Below are 22,460 nucleotides of genomic sequence, written 5' to 3'. Positions count from 1 at the left end.
TCTCTGTGAACAGATGGGCAGGAGCAGATCTGCTGCCTCACCATCGCCAAATTACCCGGGAAGACAGAACTGCCACCAGTTTGCTCCTGAGCAGAGCAAAACTGTGGTTATGCCCTCTGTTCTGGAGCACCCAAGCCCTGTGGCTGCCTGTGCACCCAGGGATGCCAAGGCCAGGAGCATGGCCAGGATGGAGATTTGTGGGGCAGAAGCAGAAGCACTCATGCTGTGGCTCCCACCTGCCTTCATACAGGGACAGGGCTCAGCCTGCCATGGGGTCAGGGCTCCATGCTGCCCACAGGGCTGCTCCTGCCCCCCAGTCCCACAGCAATGCTTGAGCTTGAGAAGCACCTGTGAGGGATGAGGTGGAGGGATATGTTCTGCTGGCATTGCTGCTTGCACTGTGCTACCCCAGGATCCCACTTGCTGGATGGGAGATGGAGGGGACCCCAGGTCTTTGAAGGGGCCTCAAGGTAGCCCAAAAACCTTCCCCAGCCTGATCCTGAGTGGCTGAGCATGAGGATGGGGACTGGCAAAGGCCACTCCATCACCAAGGTGCTGGCACTAAGAGAAGGGGAGGAGAGACTGAGACAGCCAAGATCTATGCTGCCAGTGCAGGAGCAAAGAGAGGAGGGAGACAGCCAAGGTCAGAGGGAGCACTGCCAAAATTCACAATGAAACTGCAGGAGTGCTGGAGGGGAGAGACAGACGACTTGGAAAGAAAAGGAAAGAGGAGGGAGGGAATGAGTCTGGGAGATGGAACAGGGTGAAGGAGCCAGACAGGGAACCAGAGATGGGAACAGGTCACTACTCAGACGAAATGATTGAACGTTGATGAGAAGTACAGCAAATGGGAGCCTCAGGCAGGCAGAAGAGGACAGCAGAAGCAGGAATGTGATGGAGCTAGACAGGACCTGGCTCTATCTGACCTAATACAGCCCTGTGCAGCACAGCCCAATTTTGGGGAGTGCACAGCTATCTGGTGCCCACTGGCAGTGCTGACCCCTATCCAGCCTCACTACCGAGGTGAAGTTTGATTCCTGCCTCCTTAGCATTCACAGCATCCCATGGCACAGCGAGGACTCGCAGCCAGCACGGCTCAAGGTGACTCAGAGGTCAGGAAAAAAGCAGCCAGGCAATTCAGGAGCTGGCTGAGAGATCACCGAGAGATCCAGCAATTTGGGAGGACTGGAGATGCCCAGCAAATCACAGCCTCCCTGCCTGTCACTGCCAGTCCCTGTGTACCCCAGACACAGCATCCCAGTGCTCCCCATGGATGAGGGAGGGTTCTGATCCAGCAATCTGCTCCTGGGAGCTGTTGCCACCAGCAAGGCAGGCAGGGCTGGACTTGAGCATTGGTGCTGGGGAGGGCTGGAGCTGCACAGTGGGCATCAGTGAGGGTGGTTCCCCTCTTGCAGGGCATGGAGTTCTCAGACAGGTTTGGTGCCCTGGAAGCACAGTGGATACCTGCTCTGGGGCTCGTGGGAGGTTCCTCCAAGTCCCTGTTGGGGGTACACCACTTCAAGGATGATTTATAGCAAAAATCCCTCTCCTTCCCCAAACATCTGAGCCCCAGCCCAAAGGCAGCTGGAGGGATGGAGCCCTGCTTGCCACTATGACCAGATGCAGAGCCGCACTGGGATGAGGCTCAGCACTTTCCTGGTGATAATTAAGATCTCGTTATCTTCAGCTAACACCAGGGAGACAGGGAAAACCTCAGGTGCCTTGTGATATGGCAACAGCTGATGCTTTGGGCTTTGCCTGGGAGCAACGGGAGCCTTGCTTGTTCTGCGTGAATATAAAGCATGGAAAGCTTGAAGCAAAGGGTGAAAAACTATTTTTGTCCTGGCTGGTGACACCTAAGAGTGCAAACACACTGTCTGCTCTCAGGGGTGGCTGGAGCTGATAGATGGATGGCTGTGCACCTTTTGCCTTTCCCCCCCGCCCCCTGCACAGAGGTCCGACCAGAGGCTCTGCTTTTTTGTTTGGCTTTTTTTGTTTTCTTCTGCAAATTTCCTTCACCAGGGGAGTTTTATCAGACGTGTCTGGAGCCACGAAGGAGCTGCTCACCTGCAGAGAAAGAGATGGGGCGGTGTCTGCAAACGGGCTCTTAGAACGTCAAGGGTGAAAGGGATTGGGAGGAGAAGGGGAGGGAAAGACAAGGAGAGGAGAGGAAAAAGGACAGATGGATGCGGAGAGTGAGATTGCTCTCCACTCTCATGAACCCAAAATGAGGGGTGCCACAATGCGTTCCCGGGCACGCGTGGGTCCTGCTGGTGAGCCCCAGGAAGGTGGGGGCCATTTACAGCGGCAGGTCCCTGCCGAGGGCTCCGTGGCTGTGCGGAGCCGTGCCGAGCGGACACGGGCCCTGCGGGGGCTCCGAGGGCGGGCCCGCTGTGGGACCCCGCCGCGGCGCCTTCCCGCCCTCGGCTGAGCCGCGGCTGAGGCCTGAGGAGGGTCCGCCCGCCCCGCCGAGCCCCCTCAGCGCCTGCGGATCCCCCTCGGTCCCCGGGGCTCCTCATCCCCGCAGGGCCTCTCAGCGGCCGGCTGTGCCCATCCATCCCTCAGGATCCCGCTAAGTCCAACACGTCCCTCCTGGCATTGCTCAGGCCCCTGTCCCTTCAGCGTCTCGGTCAGCCCATCCCCTCAGGTCCTGCTAAATCCGCAGGGCCTGGCTGGCTCCCCCTGTCCCGTCAGGCGCCACTAAATCCACCCTGACCCATCCTCTAAGGATCTTGCCAAATCCCCCCTGCCTGCCCTCTGAGGGTCCTGCTAAATCCTTTCATTCCCTCAGGGTTCTCCCATTCCCTCAGTGCTCAACTGGGTAATCCCAGCCCTTCTGGATCCCACTAAATCCTCACATCCCCCCAATATCTGCCTGGGTGCCCTGTCCCGTCTAATCCCATAAATCCTCTCATCCCCTTCAGTGCCTGGTTGTGTCCCCCCATCCCCTCAGATCCCACTAAATTCCTCCCTCCCCAGAGCACCCGACTGGGTCCCCATCCCCTCAGATTGCATTAAATCCCTAATCCCATTTGCTGCCCCAGGACCCATCTCCTGTTCCAAGGGGAAGAGCTCAGGGAATTTTGTCAGGGCTGCCCTGAGACCTTTGGCCAGGCACCATGTTCTATGTCCATTTGCTCATCAACAAGCGGGGGCCGCTGGCCAAAATCTGGCTGGCTGCCCACTGGGAGAAGAAGCTGACCAAGGCACATATCTTTGAGTGTAATTTAGAGGCCACCGTACAAAAAATCCTCTCCCCAAAGGTAGGCTGTGGCATGAGGAGAGATCTCCTGCAGAATCCTGGGGTGGAGGTGTTGGTCTCTCAGTAGAGAACTCTCTTACTTCTGTGTAATATTTTAACGTTTTTGCCAAAAATACTAACTCCTAAACAATTTTTTAAAATTTAAATCCTCACAGTTTACTATAGCTCTGAGAACCTCTGGACACTTACTTCTGGGGGTGGTGCGGATTTACAACAGGAAAGTAAAGTACCTCTTGGCAGACTGCAATGAAGCTCTGACCAAAATGAAGACAGCCTTTCGTCCAGGTATACACAAAATTCAGCATTATTTCATCTGTGTCCTGTACAGCTCTCATTTTACAAGTTAATTTTTGGCTCTTTCTGTTAAATACACATTACTGACCCCGAAGGAAACTGAACATACCAGTGCCTGCTGCTGGTCTGGCCTAATTTAGTGCCATTTCAGGTCTTTGACTCCCTTAACAGAAGCAGTATCTTAAGTGGGCTTACAAGAAGATGCTTGAGTTCAGCCTCCATTGCTAGATAATTAATTTTAATTTCTGATGACACCAACAACATGTCTAACAGTGTCAGTGCCAGACCTGACAGTGTGTTTTGAGCTCTAGCCATGTAGACAGGGAGAAGGGAGCTGAGATGACTGGAGCCTTTTCCAACAGGCTCTGTATCTGTCATACTTAGGCAATAAATGGGAGGCACTGTTGTCTAAAAAAAAGCCTGAGAACACCAGTGTCTACTGCCAGTTTTAATGTGCTTTGTGACCTGGTCTGTTTGCAAAATAGTCAGTAATTACTCTGCATTATTCTCAAGGATATGATCACAGAATTATAGAATCACAGAACCATTTAGGCTGGAAAAGCCCTCCAAAACCCAGTCCAACTGTTCACCCAGCACTGCCAAGGCCACCACTAAGCCATATCCCCAAATACCACATGTCTTTCAAATCCCTCCAGGGATGGTGACTCCAGCATTACCCTGGGCAGCCTGTGCCAGGGCTTGAAAACCCTTTTAGTAAAGAAGTTTTTCTTAATATGCAACTGAAATCTGCCAGCCACAACTGCTGGCTATTTTGGAGATAGAACCTATAGCAACTTGGAGAGCGCCACACAGCTCAAGAGCACACAACAGTCACCACTGCTGCAACAGAGACTTTATTTAGATAGAAAAGGGGAGAAGAATTTCAGCAGAAGTGGTAAAATGCTGAACAAGACTGTTCAGGGGTGCTGTGAAATCTGCATCAATGGAAATAGACAAAAGTGATCTGACTTTGAAATTAACCTTGTTCTGAGCAAAAGATTGGGTTGGGTGACCTTGAGAAATCCCTCCTCACGTGTATTTTTCCAGGCTTCTCTGATTCCCAAGTAATTGGCAGTCTGAGTACATAATTATTTGATGCTGGAGAACAGTGTTATGGAGACAGAGCAGAGGAAAGGAAAACACAGTGGTTCATTTGCAGTGCTGTGAAAGACTCTGGGCTAGACGTCAGCTGGGAGAACCTTCCAGGGACTTAAAGCAGCTGCTCACCAACACAAGTACTTACATATTTCAGGTCCTGTTGCAGCAGACTCTTTTGTATCTGACTGTAAAAAATAGATCATCTTAAGGACATGGAAACTGAAATTCCACTTTTGGGTGCCTAAGCTTTACCATTCTGTGATTTAGAATGGCAGCAGTCCCTCCTGACAGGTTTATGGGCTTATTATACCTACTTGGGAGAGAGCACTACTTTTATTTTATTGACACTTATTTTGTTATGTTGTCTGTTTATTTCAGGGCTTCTTGACCTTCCAGAAGAGAACTTTGAGGCTGCTTATCAGTCCATTACATTACCTGAAGAATTTCATGATTTTGAAGCACCACTACCAGATGTAAAGTAAATGCTTCCCTAGTTTTTATTCATTCTTTTAGAATTTCCAGAAGTAAAAGCTATACACTTGCTGTAATCTGATTGAGACTCAGATTGGGTTGGTTTGATTTAATAAGTGAATTCTCCTAAATTCTGAGCTCCACAAGGCTATAGCCACAGGCGTTGTGCTTTGGTAGTTTTCTTCAGTCCTTTAATCAACAGACCTTCACAATGGAATAATGTCCTGAACTTAGACTTCAGGATTTTAAATTGTCTGAGTGAAGGATGCAAACAGCTTTCTGAACCTCAAGAGAAGAGATAAAAATTAGTATTAATCCTGAAAGATGTGGCCAGTAACCACACAGTGTTGCACTGTTCCACTGGGTAACTTCATTTTGTTTCTGCTCCACTGCTCTCTGGGGCTGGGGTGTTTTATCAGCAATAGTCAGCCTGGCTCCTGAGAAAAAGCCAGCACATTTCTTAGGCTTTTTTGACACAAAGCAGCACTAATGTAGAAAACTGATAAAAAACAGGAGGCTAAGTCGTGTTTCTGAAGGCTCTGATGCCCCAAAGGTCCAGGACAAGAGATTTCCACCAAGGGTTGCTCTGTACCTCCTCATAAATGTGGTTTGATGGGATCAGTAAGGGTTTATTATTTTGTACGTACAGCTGCAATATAATACATTTTATTCAAGTGCCTTAGTGTGCTGACTCTGTAAAGGTGCCTTTTCTACCTGTCCAAGAGTTGTGTAATTTGATTTAAAAGATGTTTTGCTAATTAGTTGCCTTCTGACAAGGCTCTGGTAGGTATCAGGCCTTGGATGGGAACAAAATCACAAAAGCCCAAGTCTACTGGCAAAAGGGAGTGGAGAAATATGGGGACTTGCGATGAAATGCCAGGATTGAAGGCTGTGTAGAAACAAGTTTTCACATTCCAGCTGAATGTTCAACGAGTTTCAGTTCACTCTATATTTTTATAATATTTTTTTCATCAGGGCCATTGATGTTGCTGAACATTTTACCTTGAATCAGAGCAGAGCTGAAGAAATCACACTTACAGAGGATTATGAAAGCAGTATACTTCTCTGTGATAGAAACTTTGGTGAGAGTAGTTGAGAAAGTGGAAGAATTTCATAAGGGGAAGTGTGTTTTATGTGAGCCCTTTCCACATGTGAAAAAGCTGTGATTAAAGGTCCATTTGTTCCATGATTTTGCTGACTGGCCTATCATGCTGTCTTAGGTTTAAAATTTTGTGTAAGCAATAAAATCTGGTGTCAGAGACCGAGAACCAAACCAAACATTTCCTGCTTTTACTAAATTAGATAACATTGTTTATTCTCTATTCCGTTTGAGGTATAGGATGTCTTGCAAACTTTTAAAAATTACTTGAAAAATTAGGAAATTTATACATCTGGGTTTACAAAACTCACACAGATGAGGGAAAAGGAATTGTGTGTTCCCTCAGATGAAGAAGCAGAAGCACTGAGGAGACAGAGCTTCTTTGAGGGCAGTGTCCTGACAAGCAGTAACAGTCTGGCGGCCGATCCCAACTCAGCCAGCACCAGTGGAGACAAATCTTTGCTGCACGAAGATGTTTACTGCTTCCAGGATGACCATTTTGGAGATGAGGAGGATGCTGCAGATATGATTGGTAGGGTTTGCCACAGGCAAAGAGAATTGGTTCCTTTCCAAATATTTTTATTCTTACAGGAAAACAGTCAAGACAGCACCAAAGCGATTGTTGTCAAACATAAATTCTATGTTAGTTGTTGTTTTCATACATATATTTTTCCTACCTGTCACTAAGTCTGTGATCACTTAGACACTGCCAAGTCAAATTGGTTAAAAGGCTGTATTTCATTATTTTAGAATTAAAGGCATTAAATTTATGCTTAATGTTTAACAATTAATTTCTGTTTTCAGAAGTGAAATAGTGCAGCATTTTTATCCTTACTGTTGTAATAACAAAGGCAGCAAAGTAGTTTCTGCATCTCTGTGGCTTAGAGCATTTATGTAAACCTTACAGATTGATACCTGTTAACAATATCAAGGCCATATTTAAAAAAAAAAGGGTGGAAATCTCAAACTTGGGACTAATCCCCTCCTTTGTGTGCTGCTGCAGACAGCCACACCACTGACAGCCATCTGCAGAAGCTGAACTTGCTTTCTTTGCAGAGTATTAACCTTGACTAACATTAGGCTGTATCAGACTATTTCATGACTGCTAAGGCTTAGAATGATTAAAACTATGTGCTTTGTATTTAAGAACTCTTGTTGAGGGATGAGCACAATGTCCTAGATAAAGAAATTCTTGATGTGGAGGAAGCACGTCCTTTGTCACAAGATCTGCCAGAGAACAGCACAGCCAGTGAGTTTGCAGTGTCTGCACCATCTCACATAAACCCTCTGTTCCTGTGTTAATGCCTAATGCCTCTCACATTCAGCTTTTTGTAGTATCCTTGTGCCTTTTTCCTTTCTTCATTTATTTTGTGCTTTTTTTCCCCCCTAAACTTCTTCATCCACCATTTTAGGATAATTTTATTTGATTTAGGGATTCCAAATTTGTAACTTCACATTGCTTAGAAACACCTTCATGTGACATCCTGTTGGATATGCTGTTGGTCCACCCTGCTGCTCACAGCATGACGTCCCTTTTGAGGGGGAAAGAAACCCAAATAAGGCTGTTCTGTAACAGTGAACTTTCCTAGTGAGAGCTTAAAAGGTCTTTTCCAACAGAAACAATTCTGTGTTTCTATTTCTGGCTTCATATTTCTGCAACAAATGACACTTAAGTAACTGATAAAGGTGCTGTTAATCTTCTTTTGGTTTGATGCTGATGAAAGAAATTAAACTTTGATAACTATTTCTGAGAAATTTTTGCTGTCTTAAATCCTTACTCCCCCATCAGAGTGTTAGTTTAAAACAGAGAATTCTGGAACAGCTTTATAGGGATAGAGTGGCTGTTGCCTCTCCTTCCTCTATTGCTGGTGCTGCTTGTTCCTTTTCTGTGGACAGAGATGTCCCCACTTGTCCCCACAAGTGCCATGCACTTGCCTGGAACTGGAAACAGATAGGGTTTGAAACTTAACACCTTTGCCCCTAAACACTTTCTGTTGTGTGGGTTTTTCTCCAGATCTGTCTCTGCTATGGCCTGGTCATTCTGGGATAAGTGAAGGGAAGTGTAGAGCATGAGAGTATGAGAAGGAACTGGTGAACATAAGTGAGATTATAAACAAAACCACAGTTTCTTATTTCTCACTGGTTTTGTCTGGTAGCATTCTCTGTCATGTGGTTGAGAAATTAGTCCACATTGTAACTTTTTTTTTTTTTTAATTTGGGTTATTTGCTGGGTTTTCTTGCAGTTGAGTCCAACTGTGCAGACACCACCGTTAAGGATGGAAATCACACCATGAATGAGACAATCCTTTTGTTCCAGGAAGAAGGATTTGTGCTTGAGCCAGTTGATGATACAGGTCAGATGATGAATGTTTGCATTGACTAGGTTTGGTTTGCTTCTTAGTAGTGAAAATACTTGCAATATAGATTATTCCCACCTTAGATTTCATCTGCTCTGTCAGAGTTCTTTTTTATAGTAAATATTATACAAACCCAGTGTCAGATTATTTATCTCAGCTGCCCAAATTTGTGCTTGCAGTTTGTTCCATGTACAAGTCAAGTTTTGTAGCTCTTCAGCTCTGCAAGCTTGGCTTTGGGGATAGTACTGAAGGATCACCTGAAAAACTTTGATTGCCAGTGACACGTCAGTGACTTTTATATTAAAAATCGCAATCCTAAAACTTTCAAGCTTTTGGAAAACATTGGTTTGTGTACTTTTAACAAGATCCAAGGTGAAGAGTATTACATTTCCTCTGTAGAGGAAATCTAAATGTCCCCTATCACATTGGTGGCTAAATATGAATAAGCAAGCTCATGTTGACAGCAATATTTACAATATTGGAATTTTCTGGCCTGCCCAAATAATATCCCGGAAGTTATGGCTATATAACTAATCTGTGTTTTTCTTTTGTGTTTACATCTTAATTAAATTGCTAAAGGATTAAACTGACAAATACAGATATTAATTATGAGGTAATGAAACCTCTTGAGTGCATCAGCAGTTCCTGGAGCACTTAACTTCCTGATGGATTAAAGACAGCTTATTCAGTCTTGATGCTCTATCATGTGTTCTCATTAAGTTGTCCTGTACCCAGATCTTTATTAAAACAGTCATTTGTCCTCCACAAGTAAACAGAAGGGAATTTCCCATAAAAGAGTACAAAGAGTGAAAACTTCATAGAAACTTTTGAAGGAATGTCCTATGCACTTGTGCTTTGATTTTCAAGTCTAGGCAGTGTTCAGAAGGTCGGCAGCCAGGTTGATTCACTGGGCTTTTTTTGTGTGCTTAATGTCCTAGGAATAGACCTTAAGACTTGTTATTAATACTTGCTTTATGTAGCTGTCACCCAGAGGAAGAAAAAACAAAGAAAAAGGAAGCTGCTGGTGGATGTAGAGAAGGAGCTCAGCTGCCAAACCATTTATAAGCAGCTCACCAACTACACTGACCTCCTGACCACGCTGGACCTTGCTCCGCCAACCAAGAAAACAATGATGTGGAAGGAGTGGGGAGCTGTGGATAAACTCCTGTCCCATTCTTCACAGCCTATGATTCATGCTCAGCTGCAAAAGGTAAACATCAGTTCCTTGTGGGGTCTGTGCCCTTGTGTAGGTTCCAGGATTCCAGGATTGTTGCAGAGCTGGGATCTGACTGAGAGAGGTTTTGTAGACTCTGATCTGAAGTTGGAGCTGGCTGCAGGTGTGCAGCGAGCATTGCTCTGCTGTACAGGTCAGCTGGACACCTGATAGTTTGCACACTCACCACTAATTGTTTCATCATCTGTGGGGTCACAGCCTTAACTTTCTGCACTCCAACAAGTGAAAAATTACAAAAGGAACATGAGAGCTGATGTTTCATTTCACACACTGGTGCTTGACTGATCTTATACTGATACACAACTTTTTACTTTTCTGTCCATTTCTTTTATACTTTCTCCTTTGTTGTATTGTTTTCTGGTTTATTTCCTCTTTGCAATCAATTTGAGATATCTTTTGTTTATATTTACTTTAAAAGTACATCAGACATAGTAGAATATTGCTAATGGATTTGGAAGGGTTCACTGCAGCAGTGCAGCTTCACCACTCAGAGTCCAGCTGCAGAATTACAACTTGCTCTTTAAGAAGATGAAAACTGCAGATGTTTCTTTCTTTCATCCTTCCCTGCTGGCTGGCTTCAAGAAAAATGATTCAAGCTGCTCCTAAGATGTTTTTTTTTTTCATGGAATTCATGTTAGAGCTGCAGAAGGCTATTGCTTAAAAACAAACAAAAAAAAATGCAGATTTTCAGAGTGACCTAATTCAGATACTGAAATTCTGGGTTGCAGTCATTAACATACAGCTCATATTCATATTCTGTGTTGATGTTTGTAAATAATCTGACATGATATTCTGAAAGTAAACAAAAAATAATTATTTTCAGTTGTTTGAAAAATGCTTCAAGACTGACAGATTTAAGATGAGAGCAAATGGAATACGGAGGATGTCTGAAATTGAAGAAATGAGAAAAGAGCAAGATACTACAGGTAATATTTTAATTCTGTTGCACAGAATTAGGTGTTAGAGAGTATTTTCTATTCTACATAATATTTGAGAGACACAAGAGGTGTTGGTGTGCAGTGTTACACAAATTACTACTTTGCTGTTCTTTTGTTTCTTAGAAATTAAATTAAATCCAGATTTTTTCTTTCTTGTGGCATAAGAAGATATTTTTGGTTTCATATTTGGTTTCTCTAGTTATCTCTGAAACTGCAGATTTGGGTAATGTTGCTTGTGGGGTTTTTTTTTCAATATCATTTTAAAAAATAGCTTCCCACTTATCCTAAGCTTAATCAAACTTCTCTCCAAAATTCCAAATTAATGTAAATAGTTCTACTTATATCTGGAAGATGTGTTTGGTTAATATTAGGCAAGAAGAAGTGTTCCATTTTAGATCTTCTGAGATGGATGTATCCACTTTCATTCCTTTGCTCTACTGGGAACCTTACCTGCTGCAAAAATTAATTAACCAACTCACCTCCTGTGAGTCCATAAAGGTCAACTTTCAGAAAAGGAAAATCTACCTTGGAAGGCTCTTCTTCCATGCTTCTGTTGGGAATGGTGTTTCTTCAATATTTGCTTATTCTGGCTCTTCCTCTCAAAGACTGTGAACTTCAGTGTGATTTTTGGTTTTCAGTGGGGTTTTTTTTAAGGATGGTGATTCACAGTAATTTCCTCTTCAATCTTGATTTTCTATTAATACAGAGATGCTGCCAGTAGAAGAGCCAAGTTACCTGCAGGAGCCATCTCATTCCGAGACTGGGAGAAAAAATAGAAATGATTCCTTTATGTTGACATCACAGAATGACAGAGATAAAACCAATGAGAACTGTGGTGAAATTATAGTGAGCAGTTTTCCTCAGTTTTAGAGACCTAAGTGTGCCTATTGGTTCCACTTTTTGCTAAGGTTCCATTTAAAACATGCTAAGAAATTACTAATCTTTGGAAAAGATGTTAAAAACAGTCAAGACAGCATTAAGTAGCTTGTGTGATGAAAGTTTATTTATAATTTGGTAAACTCCCACAATGAATGAATGATTAATTAAAATGTTTATTACTCAGCATAGATTACAGTTTAATCACTAAGAATAAATGTGAGCTTCATATTAAATATGAAATATTGTACTGAAGAGACAAATGTAATCTCTATGAAGGATAAAACATTTTGTGTGTCATATTGAGGAAATACTTAAGCAATATCTCTTCCATCTTCACTTCTGGTAAAGGGCATTCTTTAGAGAATATAAGGCTCATTAATGTTGAAAAGTGATGAAATTGGAGCTAATGGCAGGAGAAAATGTGTGCTCCATGCCTGAACTCTGCCCATACATTTAGATTCATCTGTAGATAAATCCTACAGCAAGGCCCTTCCCTATATCAGGAAAGACATTGTAGAAATAGCAGCTATTGACTTATTTAGAAAAACTTCATTACAATAAATTCTTTGAGAAGAATGTGTAAAGAGAATTGCACTGTGTGCATAAATGTCCAGGCCTAGTGATTGTCTTTTTCATTCTCACAGGAGGATGGAGCAGCTTTCTCTGAGAGTTCAAAAAATTCCTTGGGCCAGGAAGTTGAAGCACAGCAGGTGGAGGTGCCAGAGGTATGTGTCCTAAGCTGATGCCCTGGCTTGTTTCAGAACAGAACCTTGTTTCTTAAAAAAAAAAAGAAAAAAAAATAGCATCATGAACTGCCAGGGAGTTTTGCTTCCTGTGAGAAGGAAATAATTTCAACCTTGCTGGTTCTGAGGATGCTCAGGTACTCTGAAACCAGGGCAGTCAGCTGTATGCTTCAGAGGTTAAACCCAACATCCCAAGCCAAATATTTGAATATCTCTTCTCTTTAAGCTCCTGGCCAGTACAAATCCTGTCACAATCCCAGTCCCACAGAGCAGTACCTGGCTGTGGAGCTGCCTCACTGGGACCATGTCCATGTTGCACCTGAGCTGTCTCTGTAGCACAAAGCACACAGGTCCCATTCTTTCCTTTGTTTCTCACAGCCTTGTGTGAGCACAGAGGTGTCAGAGGCTCCAGATTCCCTGAGTTTGGCCATCCAGATATCCAGCTCCATCTGGATTTTCAGCCAGCCTGGAACTCCTGTCCTTTTTCTCGTGGTGTGTGACTTTTTACTCACCCTGACTAACTTTCTGTTTACTTCCTCTCAAGGAGCAAACAACGACTGGGAAAGACAATGAAGAAATAAGATGGGGCAAAAGAACTCTTAGGTTACAAAAAACTTTACAGGTACCAGTGCTAGATTTTTTTTATTAGACCAAAAGCTGGTGTTGATTTCAGCTGGACCATGTTAGAAAAGCTCTTCCTTCTATTGTCCATTAGACAGTAGTGTCTCTGCCTCTCACTTGCAGCATGTGCTTTTTTTTTTGTATTTCTGTGGAAAATCAGGATTCTGGGTGTTTGATGTATGGTGTTCCTTTCCACAGCTGCTGGAATTACTAGAATTTTCTGAATGCTCTTTTTTTGAATGTATTTCAAAGGTTTTGTGCAAATAGTAAATAAATATTTACACCTAGGTACAGCCTTTAAAAATACAAGAGATAACTGAGCCCAAAGAACTGCTCAATGATATTTGTTGTTATCAATCACAAAGCATGATGGAAGCACTCCACTGGTGTAGTGGAATTCAGTGGAATTGTAGATTTTAGTATCACACACAAGTACCAACACTATTATGGCATTAAAATGTTAAAAGTCACTTCTATAAACACAGATGGAAGATAGCCAGAGAGGTTGTGGACTCCCCATCTCTGGGAGTGTTCATGGCCAGCTTGGATGGAGCTTGGAACAACCTTGTCTAGTTGAAGGTATCCATGGTGGGGGAGTGGGATGGTCTTTAAGGTCCCTTCCAACCCAAACATGGTGTGTGCTTCCACGATTCTATGGAGATTGGATCCTATTTGAGGCATTCAGGCAGAGATAGTCCCTCTATGCAGTGCTCTCTGTTTGGATTCCATGGGCTCCAGTTTTACTGGTGGAGAAGCTGACCACCTGACTGATTTCTCACTTCCCTCACACAGCAACTGAAGAGATCAGGCGTGTGTTCCTTCAGTTTTCGGGAGCTCTGCCAGAGAAACACCCGGAAAGAAGCTGCAGCCACATTTTACATCTTTCTGATGCTGAAGAAGCAGCAGGTCCTCGAGCTGCAGCAGCCTGAGCCCTTCGCTGACCTCACAGCCACTGCTGGGCCCATGTTTGACAAGATCAGATAAAGTGATCAAAATACAGCTTAGGTTGCATTTTCCAGCAAATAGTTTTCCCGGAAAAAGGATGGAATGTCTTGTCAAGCTGTGGGAAATGAGCAGAGCTCCCTGTTCTCTACCCCACCCAGTCATGGCTGGTGCAGGGGTCCTGCCCCAGGTGATCACTACAGGGCTTATTATTAATATTTATAGTTACATGATGAGTTATATGATAGTTACACAGTATATTAATAAAATACCACTAAAATATATATTCTACATAAAAGATTTACATTGTGAAGGTTTTTATAAAAGTCCTCAAGGGAATTTTTTTAAAATCCTCAAAGGAATTTTATAAAAGTCCTTCAAAACTTTTCTCAGAGACTACCTTTGGAGCTTAAATTATTTTTGACAAGGCTTGTGTCTGTTAATTCTCTAATACCATCAATAAGAGTTATCTGTTTACTCTCTGTAGCAAAAAAATTTAGACTATTTAAAATTGTTCCTGTCAAAGACTGTTCAATATTTCATATTTTAAGATCTAGCAGGGTACTGTCTCCAGTGTTGCTTTTGTGTGTTCAGGTAGACAGAGGTTACACTGGCCCTAGAAGAGTCCAGAAGATGCAGCCAGAAATTCTATTTCCTAGAAAACCTGCATTTTCAGATTTCACAGAGCTTTTTAACTTATTAACACCCTTATTCGTGTGTAGATCTATTTAAAAATTGATGTTAACTGAAATATTATTAGTTCCTTGAATTTTTATCTAATTTAGGATAAATTTTATCCCTTTTACTGTCATTTTCTGAAACTCTTGGTTTCCGGCTGTGTCCCACCTGGAGGAGGGATGGTTGTGCCCCACTCAGGTGCTTCAGTGCTGAGGGGACATCACTGTTCCTTCATGTGGAATCAATAAAAATCAGAAGATGTTTCCTTTGTTTGTTGGTGTTTCTTCTGAAGGATCAAATCCTATGGGTTCATCTCTGAGTGAGGGACTTGGTGATTTTATTTTAAATGGGAAAGGATGGGTGATGCTGTCACCTGACTTCCAGGTGTTCACTCACCTCAGTGACACCCTGTTTCTCTGGGCCCACTAATGTGTGTGGTTCCTGTCCCACAGGATTTGGGGTGGTTTGGTTTTGAGGGTCTGCTTAAGGGAGTAAAAAGGCTTTAAAAGAGGTGAAGCCCCAGTGTGGGACATGGGGTGGCCACTGGCTGTGGGGATGTTCCAGCTGAGTGTCATTTCTGAACAGGAATATTTGATTAAATAAGTATTGGGTCTTTGCTGCTGTTCTCTGAGGAGTTCCTTTTCTGGGTGTAAGGAAGGGAAAAGCATTCCTGTATGATAAAAACCTCTCAGTTTTCTGCAAAAGAAACATTATTTTTGGGTGGGAATAGGAACATGGCTCAGGCCAAGACTGGAACCAAGGGCAGCTCATCTTTTCCTCATGGCAGGCGTGGCACTTCCAAAGCCACATGCTGACCTGGGAAAAGGGTCTGGGTTTGGTGAAAACCTCTCCCTCTTTCCCTGCAGCAGGCCCAATCTCCCTGGAGTGGTGCTCCTACTCTTCAGGTAAGAGTATCCTGGGAGACCAAGCACGGCAGACTGCAGAGAGAAGGAGAAACCATTTTTCTTTCCCAAAAGCCATCACGAATGACTCTGCATCTCACAGCAGAGCTGCTGCCTGTGCCACATGGTCAGAGCTGCTCCAGTGGCAGCAGCTGTGATAACTCATTAATTTTCCTTTCAAGGAGAGAGGCTGTGTGTTGGATTCACCGGGAAAGAGGGAAACAAAAGGCAGCTGGAGGCGGCCAGGAATAAATGAGAGGCAGGAGATATATATATACTGAAAACAGTCTGTGTGTCGGGATAAATGAGGTACAAATCATGCAGGAAATAGTGCTGGAAGAAAGACTGACATGTATTTACCAAACAGGTTTGTCAAAACCCTGGAATAACGATGGGGGAGTGACAAAGGGAGATAGCAATGTCTGGGAAGCACAATGGGCCTGGGGTCCCGACCCCAACTGGGCGCAGGTTCTGCTCTGGCTGTGAATATTTCCCAGGTTGACATTTCCCTCCATAAATCCGTATGTGGATCCGCACAGGCTGGATGTTTATTGCACAGGCACATGTGCATCTCTGACGCTCCTGGTCCCCACGGGGGTGTCCGCAGCCGACCTCGGGCGCTCCTGGCCGCGGGCACGGAGCTGCCCAGGGGGCGGTGCCCTGCTGCTCCCCGCACAGGCTGCAGGACGCGGCGCGGGGGCTCCCGAGACGTTTCCTCAGCAAATAATTTGGGAAGGTTGATCTTGACACTTACAGCAGGAAGCGTGTGGGAAGTGCCATGAGTAACCGGGCTGTGCTGGAGAACGGGACGTGCCGTGCCGTGCCGTGCCAGCCGTCAGCCTCATCTCCCAAGCCTCCCGGACGCCAGTCACAGCCCGGGTCAGCAGCTCGGGGTGGCTGCTGCTGCTTCTCCACCCCAGCCCCGGCGATTAGGGCTGAGCCAGAGGGATTGAAATGGAGCACAGAATCCCGGTTTTTTAACGACTTTACTTTATGAAAGTGCGTCACTAATTAGAGGCAGGGATCTCCTCAGAGCTGTACTGCTTCAAATGAAAACTACAGCGCTGGGGGGACTCCAAGGGCCGGGTGGCGGCAGCACGCGGCCGCCCCGGCTCCCCCCATCCCCTTCCTCCTCCTCCTCCGGGGTTATGCGGGGCGAGGAGCCAAGGGCCACCGGGCACAGGGCACACCCGGCCCGCGGGGCTTCGCAGACGGGGAGGGACCCCAAAACCCGACTGGTTTCTTTTTTTTTTTTTTTTTGAGGTGGCTGTGCCGCTCCGGCTGAGGGGAGTTGCCATAGAAACGGGGGGAAACCCGGCGGGGGGGGGCGGGGGCAGGCACCCGCGGCGCCGTCGCTTTAAGATCGCAGAGGAGGGAGCAAATTACGCAGCTGCACGGCTCATCCCTCCCTCCCTTCTCCATCCATCCTTCCCTCCCTCCCTCCCTTCGCCATCCCTCCCTCCTCCATCCCTCCCTCATCCCTCCCTCGTCCCTCCGGCGCTCCCGGCCGCCCCGCCGCACCCATGGAGGCCGGCGCAGGTGATGGAGGCGGGGGATGGCGCGGGGTGCGGGGTGGGGCGGGGGGCACCGCACCGGGCACCGCACCGGGCACCCTGCCGGGCCCCGCGCCGCCGCCGCTCACCGTCCACTCTCTCCCTTCCCCGGCAGGTCGCTGAGCCCCCCACCCCGACGCTGCCGCCCCCGACATCGGCGGGGCCCCGCGCAGGTGAGCGGTGCGGGGCGCGGTGCGGGGGGCGCGGTGCGGGGCCCCGCGGGCGCCGTGACTCATCCCTTTCTGGCTGCAGATCCGGGGTGGGGGGAGGCGGGGGGCGCAGCCGGGTCTGCCAGCGCCGCTCCGCATCGGGGGGGCGGGAGCGGGGGGGTTCCCGGGGCACAGGGTGCTCGGGGCGGGTCACGCATCGGGCCCGCAGCACACCCGCATTGCGTGTGCCAGACCCCCGCGGCACACACCAGACCCGTACTGCTGCACCAGAGCCCCCGGCATGCGCTGGACCCCCATGGCAGGCACTGCGCCCATGTCTGACTTACCAGACTCATATCTTATGTACCCTGACCCGCACTGCAAACCCTCCTGGACCCCCACCACACCCACCGGTCCTGCTGCACAGCCCTGGAGCCATGCGACATGCACTAGACCCACAGAGCAGCATCAGCCATGCATTGCACTCACCAAACCTGCACTGCACTCGCCAGACCCACATCTCATGCACCTGACCCACTTCATGCGCACCAGACCCTCCCTGCACACCCCAGAGCCACATTACCTGCACCAGACCCTCCCTGCATGCCCCAGTCCCACATCACACCAGACCCATATCTCATTGCACCAGACCCTCGTTACACGCATCAGACCCTCCCTGCAAGCACCAGACCCTCACTGCACACCCCAGACCCACATTACCTGCACCAGACCCTCCCTGTATCCACCAACCCCATGTCACATGGACCAGACCCACATCACATGCACCAGACCATCCCTGCACAGCCCAAACCCTCCCTGCGTGCCCCAAACCCACATCTCATGCACCAGACTCTCCCTTCAAGCACCAGCCCCACATCTGCTCGTGCAGCATCCCAAAGTGTCTCCGGCACCATGGGGTATTGCAGGAGCTGGGGCTGCTCTGCAGTTGACATTTTATTATTGAATGGCTTCATGCTCCATCTCCAAAGGGACACAGGAACACCCCAGCGGGTTGATGAGCTGGGTGTTCTGTTCTCTCCTCCCCACAAGGTCAGCGCTGTGGCTGTCGCACAGAACCCGCTGCTGGGTGCCTGTTCTGCTTATAAAATCCGTGTTCCCACGCTCTCTGGGCAACGGGCACGTTGTGCTATGACCGGGTGCCAGAAGATGCAAATCCCGGTTTCCGGGGGTCCCAGGGTGGGGGTCAGAGGGGCAGTGCCCGTGCTCCCATCTCGGAGGTGCTGCAGCAGCCAGGAGATGTGGTGTGTGGTTAAAGTAGGCCATTCCAGCGGTGTGGAGACCAGGGCTAATCCCCCGGCACCGCCGTCATTCCCAGCCCTCCCTCAAGGTGGATGGTGGTTAGGGGAGACCTGCTTCCGCCGCGCCGAGGCACGGAGGGGAGGCGGAGCTGTTGCACTGGAAGCTGGGTTTGTCTTCCAGGTTTTTGCCTTTGTATCTCAAAGGAGTGGGCTGTTCCTTGTGCTTCACACAGCTCAGCTCGGCTCCTGCCAGAGCACCTCTGCAGGATGGGCTGTGCAGTGGGATGTCACCTCCATCCCATCCTGCTGACCTTTCTGGCCTGGGATGAGACCACGGGGTCTGCATCCTGGGTGTCCCACTCCTGCTCTCATGCTGCTACAGCACTTGTCATGGAACTCTTTTCCCATTTCCTTTTGGCTCCAGAGTCCCCAGTGAGAGCCCAGCCTTTGCCCTCTGGTCAAGCACCTTATTTTAGCTAATGAGGGCTGGGAATTGCCACCTCCCCATTTGGAGTTGCAGCCAGGTCAGCTGGAAAAGTGATGAGCTGCATAACCCGAGCTTTCCAAATGGTGTCTGTTTTCCTGTAATCTCTGGCTGTCAACTCAGCATTTTATAACAATCAGGAGAATAAAAGGAGATGCTCCTGCCTTTTGGAATGGGATACAGCCACTCTTAGAAACATCGATTTTTCTGGTGGTGTTGCATAAACACCCCATGGGGCTTGTCTCTGCTTATGCCCCGAGCACTCAGCTCTGCCCTGAGCTGGATTTAGTGGTGGTTTGGGCAGTGCTGGGTTAGCAGTTGGATTTGAAGGTATTAAAGGTATTTTCCTACCTAAATGGGTCTGTGACTCCATGATCTCCCTCTGCCTGGGACCCAGGTGAAGCTTTGGGATGAACCCATCTACACTGGAGCAGAGGCTCCCAGACTCTGGAGATATTGCCACATCCTTGTAATCTTCTTGGAGCAAAAGCAAAACAATCCCTGTGTCCCAGAAATCCCCCATGGCAGGAGGAGGAGTGGTAATAATCATGGATGTTTGCCCCCAGCTGCCCAGGTGGTGGCCCCAGTGCCAACCCCCTCCTGCACCAGGACTTCTGCCAGCCCTGGCTGCTGGATTCTGCTCTTTCCCATTGCAACCCAGCTGTATCCCAGTCCCTTTTCCAGTGCAAGCAGCCCTGGCATTGCCACTGTCCCCCATCAGCTGCTGCTTGCTGGCCACATCCAGCACTTTGCTTATTTTTAGAATGTAGAAAAGCAGAGGCGGTGTCAGGAAGGCAGGGTAGGACTTTGGGAACCCTTTTTGTCCCCTGGAAAAACAAAGCTGTGGTTTCCCTCTCTATGTTCCCTCTGCTTTTCATCTTGCTCACTCTGGGAGGCGGAAGATGTTCCAGGGACCCATGGGGACACCACAGTTCTCTCCCAGGTCTCTGCAGTGGGTGAAGCTCCTCTCAGACACTCGGGCTCAGTGCCACCATTGCAAAAGATTCCTCACACAGGATGTGCCAAGGGAAACACAGGAATCCAGCAGCAGGCAGAATGATGGGAGCTTTGACAAAGGAAGCAGTGAGCGAGAAATCCAGGGAAATGTGGCAGCTGCTGGCACAGCAGTGTTGTGCTGAGGGTTGACACTGGCAGTGAGCTGCAGGATGTCACACCTCTCTGTTCCCTGTGGGGATGGGGTGAGCTGACAGCAGCTGGATCCCTCTGAATCCCACAGAAGCTGAGCTTTGGAAGCTGATGGGAGCAAACTCTTGAGCCTGCAGCCATGAAACCCTCAGAGGAGCAAGCTGAGGAGCTATCAGAGGCTTCACTGGGCCAGGGATGAGGGTCTCTCCTGAGGTCCTGTGTCCCTGTTTCCCATGTGAGAAGCATCTAGGAAGGGTCATACCTGCCCAGCCTGGTTTGTCCAAACCAGGGGATCCGGTAAGGAGTGGGGAAGTGGCAGGATTTGAGGTGAAGAAGCATCTCTGTGGGGCAGTGATCCAGCTGAGCCTGGGAAATCCTCCTCTGGGGCACCAGGGTGAGTCCCCACTCTGTCCCTGCTCTGCCATCCATCACTGTCACAGTGTTATTAGTAGTTCAGCAGGAGCTGGGGACCCACCAGAAGACAAGTGTCACCCCCTATGGACAGTGGCAGTGTGGGGGAGTTGTCCTCATTCTGCATCCCAGACCTCTGTGGGGGATCCTCTTTCTCATGCTGTAGCTCCAGCTGTTTCCTTATCAAGGCCCATTGCTTTCATTTATCAGGAATTCTCCAGGCTAATTCCACTGCATGGAACAAACCCTGGTTTGTGCTGTTGTTTGTAAAAGCTCTGCCCTTCTGCTCTACATGTGCTGGAGCCTCAGAGGGAGTTTTGCTGTCAGCAGCACCAGCAGCACACTGGTCTTTGCAATGGGCAGTGTCCACCCTGCTCAGCCCTCAAGCTGCATTTTAGGGGATTTGCAGGGAGCTGGAGCACAGGCAGGTGGTTTGCAGGACAATCTCTGGATCTGGTGTAAGCTGGAGTGTCAGACCCTGGCCCGTGCTGGCATTCCCAGGCAGGAAGGGCAGACACAGAGGCTCCCCAGTATGGAGACAAGCCAGTGCCCCCCAAGTCACCGTGGGCTGGATCCATGAATTGCCCTGACCACCCCTGCTGTGGAGGCAGGCTGAGAGAGCTGGTAGAACTCTGATGAGACCTTAAGAGCCTCTTCCACTGCCTAAAGGGGTTCCAAGAGAGCTGGAAAGAGACTTTAGACAAGGACATGGAGTGGCAGGACAAGGGAATGGCTTCCCGCTGCTAGAGGGCAGGGTGAGGTGGGATATTTGGAAAAAATTCTTCCCTGTGAAGGTGGTGAGGCCCTGGCACAGGGTGCCCAGAGAAGCTGTGGATGCCCCATTCTTGGAAATGTCCAGGGCCAGGTTGGACAGGGCTTGGAACAACCTGGGATAGTGGAAGGTGTCCCTGCCCATGGCAGAGGGTTGGAATGAGATGGTCCCTTCCAACCCAAACCATTCTGTCTTTTTAACCCTCTGCTATGGGCAGGGATGCCACCCACTAGACCAGGGTTAATCCTGGATTTCCCCTCATTTTCCGGTTGAGGTTCCATTGGTGCTGCAGCTACTCATCCTGGTCCCTCCTGGAGGTAATTCTGAGTGCAGATCTGTGATTTCCTCTGCCTTTAGTAGCCACATACCACATGGGAAGGTGCGTGTTCAGCTTTGGTGCTGAATCTGCCCACCTTGCCTGTCCTGGGCAGCCTCTGGGCACAGTGAGGCTTCTGGGGACACTGAAGTGGCCCATTGATCCTTTGGGAATAATGACAATTTATTATCACAGATTAAATTCCAGACAACCTGGGTGCTGTGGGAGGCATCAAGCCTTGGTGTGGGCACCAGGCAAGTCTGCAGCAGTGGGAAGAGGAGAAGGAAATGAGGTCCCCAGACATGAGGCCAAATCCAGGTGTCCCCACAGAGCCATCCCAGGCTGTGATGCTGGCAGCAGGTGTCTGGGGTGTGATGTGGGGTGCTCTCAGGAGCCCCAAGTGCTGGACACACACGTGCCATCGGCAGTGCTGGCACTTGCTGGTGTCAGTGGGGGCACAGAGGGACCCCTGCACAGAGCAGTGTGCCATGAGGGTGACCTTGACATGAGTGGGGAAGATGCAGGTCGAGCTGAGCTGATGATGGGCACCCCTAGGATTACATCAGATATCACTGGACTGCAGGGAGAGGGTGAGGAATCAACCCTCTCAAATCTCCCTAAATCCCTGCTCGAGAGCTGTGCTGCTGGATGGTGACAGAGAATCCTGGAGGATGCTCCTGCCAGCCTCAGGCCACGCACAGCTCTTGGTGGATGCTGATTCATGCTGCTGCAGTAGCAGAGCTTGCTGCCCACTTGGGAGCAGTGATCCAGCAGGACAGAACACTGCCTTTCCCAGCCCAGGTCATCTCCTGGCAAATCCATCCCAGGTGGGAGGGGCAGGACCCCCAAATC

General features: G+C 48.0%; 1 protein-coding gene across 1 annotated transcript; it reads left to right on the top strand.

Moving 5' to 3' along the window:
- Positions 1–3,119: 3,119 nt before the first annotated feature.
- Positions 3,120–13,980, top strand: RAD21L1 (RAD21 cohesin complex component like 1; the record flags this gene model as incomplete). Its single annotated transcript, XM_084218170.1, has 13 exons — positions 3,120–3,263; positions 3,418–3,547; positions 5,033–5,132; positions 6,101–6,207; positions 6,571–6,756; positions 7,372–7,473; positions 8,468–8,578; positions 9,562–9,791; positions 10,639–10,741; positions 11,460–11,599; positions 12,277–12,357; positions 12,920–12,997; positions 13,789–13,980. 13 exons carry the CDS (start codon positions 3,120–3,122, stop codon positions 13,978–13,980), a joined length of 1,704 nt encoding a protein of 567 aa, XP_084074296.1.
- Positions 13,981–22,460: the final 8,480 nt, after the last annotated feature.

This window comes from Fringilla coelebs, assembly GCF_963513975.1.
Source record: "Fringilla coelebs genome assembly, chromosome: 18".
NCBI lineage: Eukaryota > Metazoa > Chordata > Aves > Passeriformes > Fringillidae > Fringilla > Fringilla coelebs.
This window is presented reverse-complemented; position numbering and strand designations above follow the sequence as displayed.